Source organism: Lissotriton vulgaris, chromosome 7, assembly GCF_964263255.1.
Source record: "Lissotriton vulgaris chromosome 7, aLisVul1.2, whole genome shotgun sequence".
Lineage (NCBI taxonomy): Eukaryota > Metazoa > Chordata > Amphibia > Caudata > Salamandridae > Lissotriton > Lissotriton vulgaris.
Window position 1 is genome coordinate 839,839,278 of NC_141695.1, and position 15,374 is coordinate 839,854,651.

General features: G+C 45.3%; 1 protein-coding gene across 2 annotated transcripts in view; it reads left to right on the plus strand.

Moving 5' to 3' along the window:
- Positions 1–15,374, plus strand: part of GPS1 (G protein pathway suppressor 1) — a 299,438-nt gene that overhangs the window by 55,747 nt on the left and 228,317 nt on the right. The window contains exon 2 of one of the 2 annotated variants that reach the window (XM_086931194.1): positions 13,011–13,211. The exons of the other annotated variant lie outside the window; for it this stretch is intronic. Within the exon in view, the coding sequence (XP_086787320.1) occupies positions 13,011–13,211 (201 nt within the window). The remainder of the gene's footprint in view (positions 1–13,010; positions 13,212–15,374) is intronic. 2 annotated transcript variants of the gene reach the window in all.

The window sequence follows — 15,374 nt, forward strand, 5'->3', positions numbered from 1 at the left end:
GTAAAAATCAGGCACTCCAAACCTCCCTTTCTCGAGTGGCCTAGTGGGTACTTGGCTGTGTTCCAGCTAATAACAGCCAGAGTCTGACAGGTCTTAGAAGCATACATTCAGGGGGATCGGTTTGTTTAGAAATAGGTCAATTTGGGTAATACTATAGTTTTTATAATTGCAATCTGTACCCCAATTGATAGCGGTAGCTGCATCCGTTTGTCAACTTCGGACTTTAACTTATCTATTACCAGGCTATAGTGTCTTCAATTAAACCATTTCTATCATGCCACACTTCTGTCACCAGATAACTGTGATGGGTCACCATGTGAAGCGGTACGTCGAATTAGATTTGGCAGTGTTTGGGGGAAGAGCTCCCAGTTAATTGAGTGCTCGGAGTATCTTCTGAATTTAATACTTCTCCTTATCGATGGGGGTAGAATGACTTAGGAATTTTTAACAAATAGCACAATATTCTCTCAGTAACATTATAGGAGCAGCCTCTGGGATGGGAACAAGATCCCTCTTTGTGAATGCCCCTGCCTCACTCAGTCTACAAGCCGGAGGCTCCAGACCCAAGGCAAAACAAGATGATGGATAGAGGGCTCACCTACTAGATGCCCCTGCCAGTCGGAATATATGATGAATGTATATTGTTTTGGCTACTCTCACTCTGACCTTAAGATTTGCATATAAAAGCTGTACCAGCCTAGTAATGTACCTTCCTAGGGCCATATGATTTTAAGAAATGGCAACTCTGGAAAGTTAAAAGCCTTTTCGGCGTCTAAAATTGCAGAAAGAGCCTCAATCTCAGAATGAATCTGTTGTTGCATCGCAAGGTGCCTGCACTGGTTATGAAATGTGACCTTGTCTCGAATAAACTCCAATTACTCGGGAAGTGCAATCTCCTTTTTATAAGGGGTAACTTAATAGCAGTAATTGTTGCAAGAATCGTATTATCCATTTTAAGCAAAGGCAATGAGTGGTGAGACTGGCATTTAGTTCCATCCTTGCTCAGCTTAAGAAGAGTAGGTGTGATCACTACCCTGAAAGAAGGCAGCCCAATTTCAGCACTTCTTTCCCATTGAGGAGATGGGGTGCACCAATATCTTTAGATGCTTTGTAAAATTTAGCAGTGAGCCTATCAATCAAGAATGCCATCTCGTAAGCCTAAAATCACTATGCATTACCTTGATAATCTTGGTCATTTTAATAAAGCCATCCAGGGGTCACCTGAGCTGTTCATAGACATTGGCTAGAGCAAGTTGTTTTATATACCCTACTACATAATACTGTACTGGAGCACTTCAGGAAGTATGTGGTTGAGCATACTGAGATGAAACTTCTTCAATATCTTCCCTAGCTGTGACTCACACCTTCTTGAGTATTCATGAATTCTACTGCTTGGGGGCGATGCTGAGTAACCCTAATTGGATGTGCTATTGTTCTACTAGGTCACACTTTCTATCATATGTTCAAGCCTGTGTGTATTTGCCAGGACAGTTCACCTCCTGCTCAGCCCATTCCTTTTATTAAATCAGCACCTGATTGATTTTGCCCAGAGTGTCTGGAAGGGTGTAATCTAAATGTAGTTTATCTAGGGAAGTGACCTCCACTTTCTGTTTCTGGAGCAGTCTTACATTTTTCAGTGATTGCCATCCCATGCACGACCACCTTAAAGGCCTGCCAAAGTAGAGTATGAAGTTACTTTTGTGGAAGAACTCTGTAATTAAGGTTGGTAGTTCCTCTTAAAACACTCCCATCACACAAAGCCAACCTATATAATAGGGCAATGCCACAGTGTTCTCATAGACCAGTACCACCAGGGAGTGGGCCAACAATGCATATGGTAAATATTTAACTTTAGAAAACCCAGCGATTCAACCAATAGTCTAGATCTGAATACAGGTCATGTGCAGAGGAATAAAATTAAAAGATTTTCACTGAACCTTTAATACTCTTACAGACATCTAAGAATAGTGTTCCACTCTAATAGTCACAACAGATGCCTCACCAGTCTAACATGACCAGCAGGAGGTGGGGCTTTTTCTGTCAAGAGTGGAGTTGACCGCTGAGATTAAAATCGCACCCACATATCACTTTTTCGGCACTAAACAGGTGCAGTATTATTTCAGAATCTTTTATTTTTATACTTTATTTATCCTTTTGAAATGCGAACAATACAGACGAATCATTGTCACACACCATGACAATGCAGTAACAGGTATTTGCAGTGAATGAATCTGTACTCAGACCTCACACACCAGTACATCGGGACATGCAATGGATTTCCATACCACATCCCACACCCAAGGTATTAAATATAATCTATTTGTCAGTTTCCTTTCAGTGATCACTAGTCTACACATCTCATGTGTAGGGCAGTACAAAGTAGAATACTGTATCAATTAAACTTAACTCTTATACCCGCTGGTTGTAATGTTGGTGGGGTCGAACTAATCTCGAAGAGGTAGATCTTTAGGGGAATCCAAATGTATTTGGGCCTCGATGCAGGGGGCTGGCTGCAATGACACATACAATTCACAGTTTGTATTACAATACGTGAGGCTAGCTAGCCAGGCGTTCATTGTGGGGGTAACCTTACTGCCCCAGCAAAGTGCAATTTCTCTTTTTGGAAGGAGCAAAGCAATGGCTATGAATTTGCGCAACTTCTTGGGGAACCCGTGTACATAACCCAACAAAGCAACCTCTGGCAAAGGGACAATATCCTGACCTGTCATGCGCGACAATATCTCATGAATAGATCTCCAATAATACCCAATGTTTGCACAATTCCATGTCATATGTGCGAAATCAGCATGTAGTCCCCCACACTTAGGGCAGTTGTGTGACCTAGCTGGGTCAATGGAGTTGATTTTCGCATGTGACATGTATGCCGTCCACAGATATTTAAAATGAATCAACTTGTGTCTGTTGTTGAGTGAAATCCCCTTTGTCTGGGTACAACAATATGCCCAATGTGAGTCTTGTATCGGATGTCCCAAATCCAGCTCCCATGCCTCTCTGCTCTGTAAAGTTTAGAGATCAAATGATCTCCCTCTTTGCTGGTAATCATTAGCGTTAGTGGCGGGTAGGACTCCGGTTCCAGTGGGAAGTTAGCAAGTCTCTCTCTAAGCCCTCTTCAAATTCTACATAAGACAAATTGTTCCATAAAAGTGGTACCACTGAACCTCACATCCTCTGTGCTATTGAAAACATGCCCCTCCGGAAACAAATTCCCAAACTTGTCTTGTGAGTAGGAAGTAAGAGTGCGTTGCACCAATCTCTCCTCAGTAATGGGGAGCCGTGGGTTAATACTAATTGGAATCTCAGATGAATATAACACGCGCCCACCCGTCACCCGCTTCTGCCAAGCGCAACTCGCTGTTGAGACTGTCTGAATGTCGTGGGGGTCCCGGGGAAAACCTTGCAGTAACACTGTTCTCAGCGGACCTGGTAGTAATAGGTCAGTCTCAGGTCTTGCATAAGGGATCCGGGCATCGGGGTGATACCAGGAGTGCGCAAAACTACACTGAGCGACAAGATCATATAACTGGAAACTTAGAACCCCGAGCCCACCCCTTTCCTGTGACAAGGTAATTGTGTCCAGCCAACTCTGGCTCTTCTTCCTCCCCAAGCAGGCCTGATAAGATGGGGCCGGATAGTTTTGAAAAAACCGTTGGGGAGTGGAATACGGATGTTATCAAACCATATAAGAATTTCGGAAGCACCACCATCTTTATGATTGCGACACAACCAGCCATTGACAGAGGGCGTTTCAGCCAGCGCTCTATCTGCTGCTCTAGCTTATACATAGCTGGCCGTAATTGAGCAATATAATCTGTTGTGTCCTGCTGTGTCTGAATTCCTAAATAACTAGTTGACTCATCGCACCACTGCAGGTGAAACCCACAATCCCATTTGACAGTGCCTGATGTTAGAGGCAAAATTACCAATTTATGTCAAGTCCAGAGAATCCCCTGTATAGTATAATCTCCCTAATTAGTGGTTCCAAATTCTCCTCAGGGGGACCAACCTAGAGAATGATATTGTCAGTGTAGATTAGTAGAGAACCCGTCTTGAATTGGAGGCCTCTATGTAGTTGCCACTCCTGGAAATGCCGGACCAGTGGGTCAAGCGCAATAATAAAAAGTAACGGAGAAAGCCGACATTCTTGCCTGGTGCCGCGGGTGAGCCGTAATTGTGAGAACAGGGTGCCATTTAATCGAAGTCAGTCTGTGGGCGAAGTATAGAGGAGTGAAGTGAGCTCAACAAACCCCTTAGGCATTCCCATCCTTTTCATGACGTTCAGGAAAAAGGACCAATCCAAGGAGTCGAAGGCCTTTTCAGTATCTAATAATACGGCCGCTGCAGGAACCTCTGGAGATATCCTGTGTAGGCCCGTGAACAAAATACGGAGATTTAATGCCGTCCACCTATGTGCACAAATCCCAGTCTGAGAGATGATACAGTCTAACAAGAGGGCTAGCCTTAACGCAATCATTTTAGAGAGAATTTTGTAATCAAGATTTAAAAGCGATAACGGCCTGTATGAACCAAAGATGAGTGGATCCTTTCCGGCCTTGGGTAAGAGGATAATTACTGCCTCACACAACTTGGGAGGTAGTTCTTTGCGCTCTAGCACTTCTTTGTAGACCTCAAAGGCAAGGTACTAAGAGGTTCTTGTAGGCTTTATAAGAATTACTGGGGCAGTCGAACCATTCATGGCGTCAATAGCGCTTACAATTTCCTCTGTAGAAAATGGTTCCGCCAAGAATTCCTGCATCACTTGATCAGGCCAGACAAATTCGATTTCGATTCATTTCGAACCTTATCGCTGTGCGCACTGTGCGCAACGCGTGAAGAATACAGCCCAGAATAATACTAAGAATTCATCCCGTATCTCCCGGGTGTCTGTCAGTGTCAACCACTAGAGGAACTGATACAGAGAATACAAAACTGTCCCGTTGCAGTCCTCAGGAGGCACACCAAGGTGCGGCCGGGCCTGTTTCTCTCGCCATGGTGTCGTGCTGTGGCGTGTTTTCTTAAACAAAGTGTCTCCAACTCCGCGGCTTCCCTGAACTCCAAGAGGAGCACCAGTCTACGGTCTACCAGTCTACGGTTCCATCTAGTCTGGTCAGGCTGTGCCATTTGATCCTTGTCAAGCGACTCAAGCTGTTGCTCAATGCAGGATAATGTATCCCTCAAATCCCTCAATACCCCCGAATGTTTAGCAATACAAACTCTGCACTGAACCATTGTTTAAAGCAAAATATACTGAACACCTCATCCATCAATGCTTGACCCGGGAACCTCCACTGTCTTTGAATGAATGATTGAATGAATGAAATTAAATTTCTATAGCACGTTACTACCCTGAGGCCTCGTAGCACTTATGGACCGGAACAAGCGGGAAGCACATCAAGTTAGTGCCTGATACTAAAAAGATAGGTTTTGAGAAGTTTACGGAAGGCTTGTAAGCTTGGTTCCATACGAAGAGTGGGGGGGGGGGGGGGGGGGGGGTAGGAGAGAATTCCAGAAGTTAGAAGCATTCAGGGAGAAAGAACGTCCACCCCATCTAAATCTACGTACTTTCCTTGTGGTAGCAAGGAAGGCGGAGCTAGAGCAAAGACTCCTAGAAGGTTGGTAAGGAGTGACCAGGGGAAGGATAAGAGCAGGGCCAGATTTCCAGATGGCTCTGTGAGCTAGGCACATTGCCTTAAATCGTATCCTAGACTGAATTGGGAGCCAGTGGAGGTTCCTCAATGCGGGTTTCGCTGATTGTGTCCGAGGAATCTGGAGGAGTTGGCGGGCCGCACAATTCTGGATCACTTGTAGGTTTTGGATAGTGGCCTGAAGGGCGCCCAGATACAGAGTATTCCCGTAACCTAGGCAGGCAAAATGAGGGCTTGCACCATAATCCTTCTTACTTGGAAGGGAAGTAGGGGAAGGATTTTCCTTAACATCCTCATTAGGCCAAAACATGTAGCTGAGAGCTTGGTGGCTTGATGATTGAAACAGAGGGAGCTGTCAAGCCACATGCCTAGGCTCTTAATCTGCTGCTTTGGGGCAGGCATGGGGCTAAGACCGGTCGGCCATGAGAATGCCAAAGAGGGTGATGGAGATTTTCCCAAAAACATCAATTCGGACTTGTCCCCATTTAGCTTAAGGTGAGAGTTCCATCCATTTGGCTACCGCCTCTAGGCAGGTGCCCTTTCACAACCCGCTGGTCTTGGAGCCTTGACCATGAGCACCACAGGCGAGTGATCCGAGAACGTGCTAAGAAGAGTGTAAGCAGTGTCTCCGGGGTGGCAGAGCTGTCGCACATCCTCCAGCCCCAATGAGTCACACAGCTCCAACAGTGCACTCCGAGATCGCGGCTTAGGGTCACAGAAGCCAGACATGGTATCTAGTGCTGAGTCCAATAACAAGTTAAAAGTCACCGCCCATGAAAATATATTCTGCATCAAGCTGCAAGAGTTGTTTATTGAGGTCATGAAAAAAAACTGGTGTATCAATATTCGGCGCATACATTCAAACCAATTCCGTTCGATAACCCATTAATAGCCTGGTTACCATCGCATAACGACCCTCACTATCATTGCGAACTCTGTCCATCTGAAAAGGCATGCACCTGTGTAGCTGGACAGCAGTCCCCCTGGTGGATGGGCTATAGTTTGCAAAGCAGCGATCGGGACACCAAGAGGCAGCAAAGTTGTTGGAAGATAACAAATGCGTCTCTTGTAAAAAAAAAGCGACATCTACCTGGTGTCTCTGTAGATAGTTTAACACCTGCTTCCCTTTCCTGACTTTATTAAGGCCCACACGTTCCAAGTGATCAATGAAAGGTCCGAGAAAGTGGACAGCCTACCCCGAAGACATGATGATGGTAATTCAAGCGTGACTGTGTGTGTGAGTGACTAAGAGTACATGCCCCATCATGGCGTGCATTTCAAACTAAGTACAATAGAACCCCAAATAAACAAAACACCCCACCCCGCACCCCTCACCCATCCCTGCGCACCCCCACGCAGGGAAGAACCCCACTAATAAACCTTTAGAATGCTTCATGGGAACATAATGGATGGCAAGAAGAAATCAACTTAACGTACATCCAAGTAGATTAAAGGGGCGAGGCAACGCCACGCCGCTTAGCCAATTTTGCCTAATCTCAATCATTAACAGTATATACATTGCCCTATAAGCAATAAGGGATCGAAAAAAAATGCTTGGTTCGCAGAGGGGGTGTTGAAGACTCTGGACCTGCCGTCCACATTCACCCGAAGGTGCTCCGGGTAAATCATACCATAATGAAGTCCCAAATTTTGGAGCGTGGCTTTTACTCTCGTGTACTTTCTTCTCGCCTCCTGGATCATAGCTGTGAAGTCAGGGAACAGCGCTAAGGAAGTGGTTCCATTCTCTTTCACCAGTCTGTGCACTGTGTCCCTGTCTCGGAAATTCAGCTGATGAGTAATTATGGGCCTGGGAAGGCATCCCGGGTTAGGGCGGGGACCGAGGGAACGATGTGCTCGCTCTACTAGGAAGGGGACTGTGAGAACGTTTTCGCCGAAGAGGTCAGGAAGCAAATGTTCCACAAATAAGTCCATGCGCCTTGTATTTGTGGACTCCGGAACACCTAGGATGTGAATATTATTGCGTCTGCTGTGCACTTCCAGATCCTCATTCTTCATGGCTACCGATTTGAGGAGTCTCCATTTAGTGGACTGCACAGCTCGATCTTCAAGGTCTGACACCGTCCCCTCCACCTTGTCCAGTCGCTGTTCATGCGTGTCAAGTTTAGCCCCAACGGTGTCCAGACACTTTTACAGGGCATTAAAATGACCAGCCAATGCCCTGAATCCCGCGCTAAGCTCTTGCATCAGTGCCTCTGAGCTGGGGGAGGGGGTTGGGGAGCGATCGAACTAGCACCCTCCACTCTTCCCTCCGCCATGTTTACAGCAGACTCTGTGGGCCCAGAAATGAGACTGAGGTCGATATCACTGGCAGCACTGGCAAGGGAACAGATCCTCAAAATGGCACCGCCTAGGGAGATATTGCAATGCCAGCAGCAGCCAATAATTCTCTTGTGTGAACACTCTATCCCACAAAGCCAGTCAGGCTGGGTGTTTTCGCACCGCCCGGGCATCCCCACTTCATAGCAGGAGTCCACTTACTGTGTCATGCCATTGCCGGCTCGTCTTTGAAGCGGGCCTTAATCTCGCAGACCTCTGAGGAGCAGGCCCAGAGCTCCCAGACACATCACGCCTCTGGCGTCTCAATTCGGAGCTCCAATCAGTTATTTTTGTAACGTTTATAAAGCGCAGCGATTACCCAAGGGTGTCCTGGCTCTATATTATTTATCCTGAAGGCAATGAGCAAGGAGGAAAAGATTTATTCAGTAAAAAGCCAGGTCTTTAGACCCTTCCTGAAGTCTAAAAGATCTGTGGCATTTCTTAAGTGAAACGGAAGGTCATTCCAAGCTTTTCACCGCACAGACCGCACAGCTTGTGCCCCCCCAAAGCTTTTTCAATATGTGCTACGGAGACCAACTTGGCCCCCAGCGAGCGAAGTGTTCTTTTTGGAATGTACCACTGGAACAGCTGATTTAGTCGTTGGCTGCCATCAGCTCGTTAAGGGGGCCGGAAGCACAGCAGGGACCAGCAGCGCTTGTCTGACCCCCAGCACCACGTCCACCGACCCGACCAGTCGGGTGACTGGCCCCCTGGCTCACCCGCGGCCACTGACTCCGCAAGGCCTCCGGGGGCAAGCAGGCCGATGAACCTGCAGGGCGCGGGTGCCCCGGGTAGTGATGTCTGGCTCTGCCCTCTGTGCTGCGACTGTAAATGGGTCAACTTCCTTCAAGTCGTCCATATATACGGTAAGCGCAGCAGCCGCAGCCGGGACGCGCCAGGCAGGTGAGCACAGTCAGCCCACGTGTAAGCCTGCATCACCCCAGACCTGCAGGCCAAGTCTGGCAATCTCGGCATTCACCCGCTCGTAGCTGCCTTAGCTCCTCCAAACACGGCAGCCAGGATCTCCGCAATCCGCAGAGCCCATATTTAGGGCGGATGGCTAAGGATTTATGCAGGATAGGGCCAGGATGTGTGGTTTAGCAGCAGAGCTTCAGTGCTGCACGACCAACTTGGTCGGTAGCCCGGCCTCGCCCCTTACTTCAGTATCTTCAAAGAATTGTGGTCAAACAATATTTGGGGTGCATACTATAGTACATTGGCACTCTCAGAGCAAACCAGACACCACGAGCAGCCTGCCTTCTCGGTCAGAGAACACATTTTGAGAAGTAAAGTGCACCATTCTGCGCTCAAGAATTGTAATAACCCTTGCATAGGAACTAAAAGATGAAAACTATTAATAGGACCTGCATTTTGAGGCAAAGGACAAGGACCTGCTGGTTCCTAGATACGTCTCCTCTAGTTGACTATATTTATTTTAAGTTTGTACTGAAAGCTCTTACATTTCAAGTTACACGTTTAGTTTAGCTGTGAATATATTTAATATCAAGCATACTAACAAGCTGAATCTTGATGTACTTGATTTCAGAGCAGCAACACAACACAAATCAGCCACTTTATCCTACCCTCTCCTACTCGCACTGTGAGCGCCAATTTGTAGTGCATATACCTTTAATATTTGGACCCAAAACAGCCCCAGACAGGAACTGTATAGGGAAACGCTGTGAGACATGCTACACTTAAAACCAGCATAGGTTTGCTTTGTTAAAGGAGGCCTTTTTGAAAATGTAGATAGTTATGGTACCAAAGTTAGCACATGTTACCAAAGTTAGCACATGTTACATAAATGTATGGACAGGTCTATAAGACGTGGCATATGTCAACATATTGATTGTGTCACATTTAAGTACACCACATGTAAATATACCAAACTACTTCAGTAAACCTTGAGTGCTATAATCAACCAATGTACCCCACATTGCTTAGGGACACCTCAGAGCTCTGTAAAGTTCGTATTTCAAACTACGTCATTGAACCTTGAGTGCTGTGATCAACTAACTTACTCCACATTGTTCAGGGTTGCATCCATGAAATCATCAGATATGTCACAGTTCTTTTTAGAAAGCTTCTCCCAAGGTTTGAGGGCCTTTTCTACTGCAACCTTGAAGTCTGGGGAAAATAATACCTTTGCACCTTGGTATTGAACAGTGCTGGAGTCTCTTGCCAACCTTAGGACGAGTTTCTGTCCCTAAATTGCAGAAGACTCGTTATGGTTGGGCACACAAGGGCACCTATTTTTGAGAACAAGGATCTACACCTCTATTCCACTATGAAGCACTGCTAGCATCTTCATCTACCAGAGATCTCTGCCAGTGGCGTTTCCACAAAGAGTTCAGGTTTCTCAAAGAGAGTGTATTTGGCAATCGCAGAATACAAATATTGTTGTCCCATGATCACGTCTTTAGGTCCCCACTCTTTGTCCTTGCGTCTGCAATAGAATTTCAAGCAATGCAAGCATGTTGTTATATGTTTTTGTACCATTCTCAAGGTCAGAGATATGCTGCTATTATCCTGTCTATCAAAGCACACTCATTTGGTTTAAACACGGTGTCATGGTGTCGTTCTTTTGGTCAGCTATTTTTCATGTCAATGCGGATAGTCTTCATGTCGTCCATTTATGTGGTTAGGTGATCGGTCTATAGCGAGTCCCGACAATCACTGCCTGTGAATTCAGCAGTCTTTGAGTATTTTATGCCTTTGAAGGCGAGTTGCGTTGCCTGGCATCCAATTTTTCCATCGTGCGTGCCGCCCAGTCATGTTCAGGTTTACTCATCAAAATAAGATGCCGCAGTCACAATCCCCAACATTAGGGCCGCATACACTGAACCCTTTCAAAGTATTGGCTACGGAAAGACTAGGGATGGCAGTGCACTAATTAGTGGGATGCCTGCCATTTTGTTGAAGTAGGTGAAGGCGGTGCAGGCAACAGGATGCTGATGCTGCTTGCAACAGTAAGGTGTATAGCCACACAAACTGATCCAAAATCATGGTGCTCAGGATGTGAAGGAAGCACATCAGCTCTTAGGTGAAAAGAACTGGCCCAGCACTGGGGTGGGTGGTCGAGGGGGGGGGAGGGAAGTTGGGTGGATACATGACATAGCCCCTTTACAGTCTTCTAGTCCGTGCTTCATTTGAGATGGTGATTGATGGTGGGGGCTACTGACACTCATTTTTGGGAACTGGCTCTTACTTTTTCTAATCGGATATTGTTCACGTGCAAGAGAGGGAAAACCACACATAGTGAAAAGGCAGAGGAAGAGAGAGACTGAAAAACCTGCACAAAGTCAGAAAGCAGAGACTGTTAATTAATAGTGAGATAACAGCCGTGTCGGGTAGTGGATTAAAGACACCGAAGGTGAATTCAAGACTGAACAGCCTTGGTATTTGCCCCGTTTATTTTAAATACAGCGCCAGAGCTGAGGTTTTTCTAGTTTATATCAGGCTACAGTTGTGAAGTGTGGCTCAATGGTTAGAGCGGGAGACCCTGATGCAGAGGTCTGGCCCGGGACCAGGGTTCAATACCCGCCTTGGCGGGTCTTGGGCTCAATTTCCTCGGACCTGATAATTCTCGCCTCGGTGCCTATTCTAATCATGGGTCCCACTCTGCAACTCTGGGCAATAGCTTGCTTAATCTCCACAACATCCCCAACAGCGCTGGGATGCCTGGCCTCACCTTGGGGGTGCACAGGAGTGGACATTTCACAGGGAAAAGCCAGGAAGGGTTCCTAAGCGGTATACGGACAGCGCCGGGACACTTTTGTTGGAGGTAGCTGTGCGCTTTACAAATGCTGGCATTTCCATTTCCATTTACAGTTAATTTCATAGCCAGGTTGCTCCTGGCTAGGCCTGCAGCGTAGGCCCACAGTCCGAGAACTCCCCTAGCATGCACCTGTGATAATCAGGATGGCAGCAGAGCTTCTTCCCTGTTGTCCACCACCAGAGGACCATCCTGCCATGCGTATGCTTCTCACTGCGGAGTCGCCTTTCCGCTGTGGGCTGCAGCTGTCTGCCTTGTAGTCAAGCAGGTCAGGCAACGCCAAAAAGTGACAGTAAAGCAGAGTCTGCTCCCCACTAGCAAGGGCCGCAGGACTGAGCCACTTCTGACCCAGGAGCTGCGCCTCCTGGGCCAGCAAAGTGCAAGGACTTTGGGTTGGTGGGATCCGGGCTTCTAGTGGCAGTGAATGCTGGGGTTCAAATCGATGGATGGCTTCATTTACAGCAGATATTGAGTGGAATATTGCGGTGGATGTTTGAGCTGTTGGCTCAGGCACTCATCTTGCTACGAGATCTCCATGCTTGCCAAAAACAAAATTTATTTGCTGTAGTTGCATTAAGATGGTCTGGTCCCCGGGCTGCCAGGAAGTTTAAAATAAGCAGGAGGTTACCTTGAAAGATGTAGGCTCAAGTCCAGCAGCGAAGGTAAGATGCCTCATTGCAAAAGGTTCCAACTTCACATTAAGGTAATGTTCTAATAGTCAAAATGTTTAAACTTAATTAACTGTGGAACACCGGAATTGACAATTGGAAGTGCCAGTGTTCGGATCACTATTCCCAGGGCTTTTAAATCGGTGTCAGGTGTACTTACCATATCACATATAGAAACCACACTAGTAATTGAGCCTTAATAAGTGAGGGTGAGGGTGGGGGACAAGAAAATTGTAATGACTATATTCTTGTAGATGGCACTGGTAGTGTGCATGGGAGGTACTGGGCAGCGTTTATTGTTTAGGTGACATACTTGGGAACTGCTGTTTGAATGTATTTTGAGTTTTTTTAACCATTATATATTCTCGCTGTACTATGCAAGTCATATTAAACCTGTAATCAGGATGGTGTATCGACCATCGGTCTCCATTGTGTTAATCAGAGCTCCTATCACTTGTATTCTTTTCCTTCTCTCTTCCCCATCCTCCTACAATTTAAAATGTTTGGGGAAGTTTTTTGAAAGTATTTTCAGTTGAACAAGACTTTAACTATGTTTTTCCCCTTTAGCAGGCGAGCTCTGTGTCAGGGACAGGGGGTGCAGAAGGTCAGGAAAGGATGAGAGATAGCTCCACCCCAAGCTCGGCCTCCTCGTCAGTGACAGATCTGTACTGCACCCCCCACAGCAGTAGGTCAGACCTCTTCCTTCCGAGTACAGCTGGAGACTACAGCCTGAGTGCCAGCCTGTCTGCTTGCACACTGCTCTATGAGGTACCTCTCAGAAAAGGGCCCTCAACTTCAGGGCCAGAGGGAGGGGGAGGGATAAAGAGTGAGTGAGCGAGTGTGAGTGATTGCAGCAATGATCACTTCATTGTTGCTATGCGGGGCACGGCGACATAAAGGACAGAGAGAAAAAGAAGCAGCATGACTGACTAATCAAGTGAAAGAAAGCGAAGACCGAATCAAAGTTGCTTTGAGGTACTGTGCTACAGGAATACATGTAAAGAGTCGGGTGGGAGAGAGTATGAGAGATGTGTGAGTGACCGATTCTTTTAGGAAAGTTTCATAGTTATCTAATTGAGGCTGTTGTTGAGGTGGGAGGTGGATGAGGGAGTGAACGGGAGAGAGGGGAGGGTGTTTCTGTTTAATTGCTTGGCCATTGCTGTAAAGACTGTCCAGAGAAAAAGGCAGGGAGATCTGACAGCAGCAACATTATTTTCAAGTTCATAAGGATTGTGTTAAAAGACTGACGTCTTTAAATCATGGGCTTTATGGGCATCGAACGTGCAGCAACACAAATGATTATTGTCCCATCTAGTGACCTATGGGATGTCTTCTTTGTCTTCTATGCCCTGATTTCCCTCCACACATTTTTAGGAGGCTTTTTGTTCCTTACAGGCCACTGACTGACAAATTGATAGACTGTACACGCTCATACAACCACACCTTACACCATGATCTCTAAACACTGTTGCCATAAACGTTTGTGTTTCTGTCATAGCCCCAGACTTTTTCCAGCTGTTTGAATTGTTGGAAATTATCAAAAGCCAACAGTTCTTGAAGTTCTGCAACTGTCAGTTTTCGTGTTTTTCCACTTCATTCTTTAAAACGAGTCCTGCTCTCTGCTGTGGAGGCAGTCTATCCTTAAACGTTGGTAAGGCTAGTTATGGGAAGTTAATTGATAATCTTAATTTTTGCGTGGATCAGTATAAAATGTGCTTTTTCAGAAACTACTGTATCTAAAATAAAGGAGATTTTGGGTACAAATATTTTGCCTCTTAAATATGTCTGCTAACAGCTGAATGGAGGGGGAAGGGAGGGCAGAGAATTATAAGCAGTAACTAACGTATTTGTTAAAATTTTTGTCTTATTTAATAGAAAAACAATTTCATATATTACCATTACTAAGAAGCATTTCCATCTAACCTTTTTAAGAAAAGATAAATGACATTTACTATTTCTCAGAAACCAATTACTAGAATGCCTTTTTTTTTTTACTTTCTCTTCCATGCTTCTCTTTTATGGTGTAAAAGCCGTTACTAATGAAATATATATCTATAGAGACAGAAATAGATGGCAATAGATAGTTGTATGCATTTTGTATTAGAAAACCAATACTAAGAAACCAATCATTTTTAAAAATGGTGTAAAATTTGATGATTTGAACTTTTGTAAAACATTTGACATTTTCCCGTACTGGGATGTGTTCATGGGTACATACTTTTTCTCATTAAGATACATTTGATTGTATTTTTAGTTTACTTTTCAATTACAATAAAATGATATTGTTTTTGGTTTTCTTGTGTTTTTCTAATTTTGTAGTGTAGTCCTATATTCCCAATAGACTCTGCGCATTGGAATAACATAAACGGTGGTTTTGACGTAAGACTGAGGTCGACTAGGTCTCCACTGAATATGTTAGACTTAATTAGGTATGCCAGCTAGCTCAGAGGTCACTAGAAACTTTCTCGAATGAACAGGAAGGAGTTAACTTTCCTGATTAGACAAGAAGGGATTAGTTTCTGACAACCGCATAAACATGACAACTTTGCTCCCTCCCGAATAAGGAGTATATCTCCAGAGTCGTGTGAAAACAATAGATAGCTATTTCACTCAGTCAATCGTGCATGCTTAGTTTCACCAGAGTGTAGAGAAATAGAGAGACGGCGTTTTCAATAAAAGGTGTTATTTATTGAGCAGTCTTCTTTCTCATGCAAGAGAAATGAATTGCCACAATTGCAATACTTGTCATAAAGTAAAGTGCGTACAGAAAAAGGAGTATTATGAAATAATACTGTAAAAGCATTTATATGGTTTCTGAGCCATATGATACATAAAACGGATAAAATATATACAATACATACAATGATAAAAAATGACTAAACGTACTCAACTGGTGCTTCTAAATACGCCTACCCCGGTGTACCTAACCTA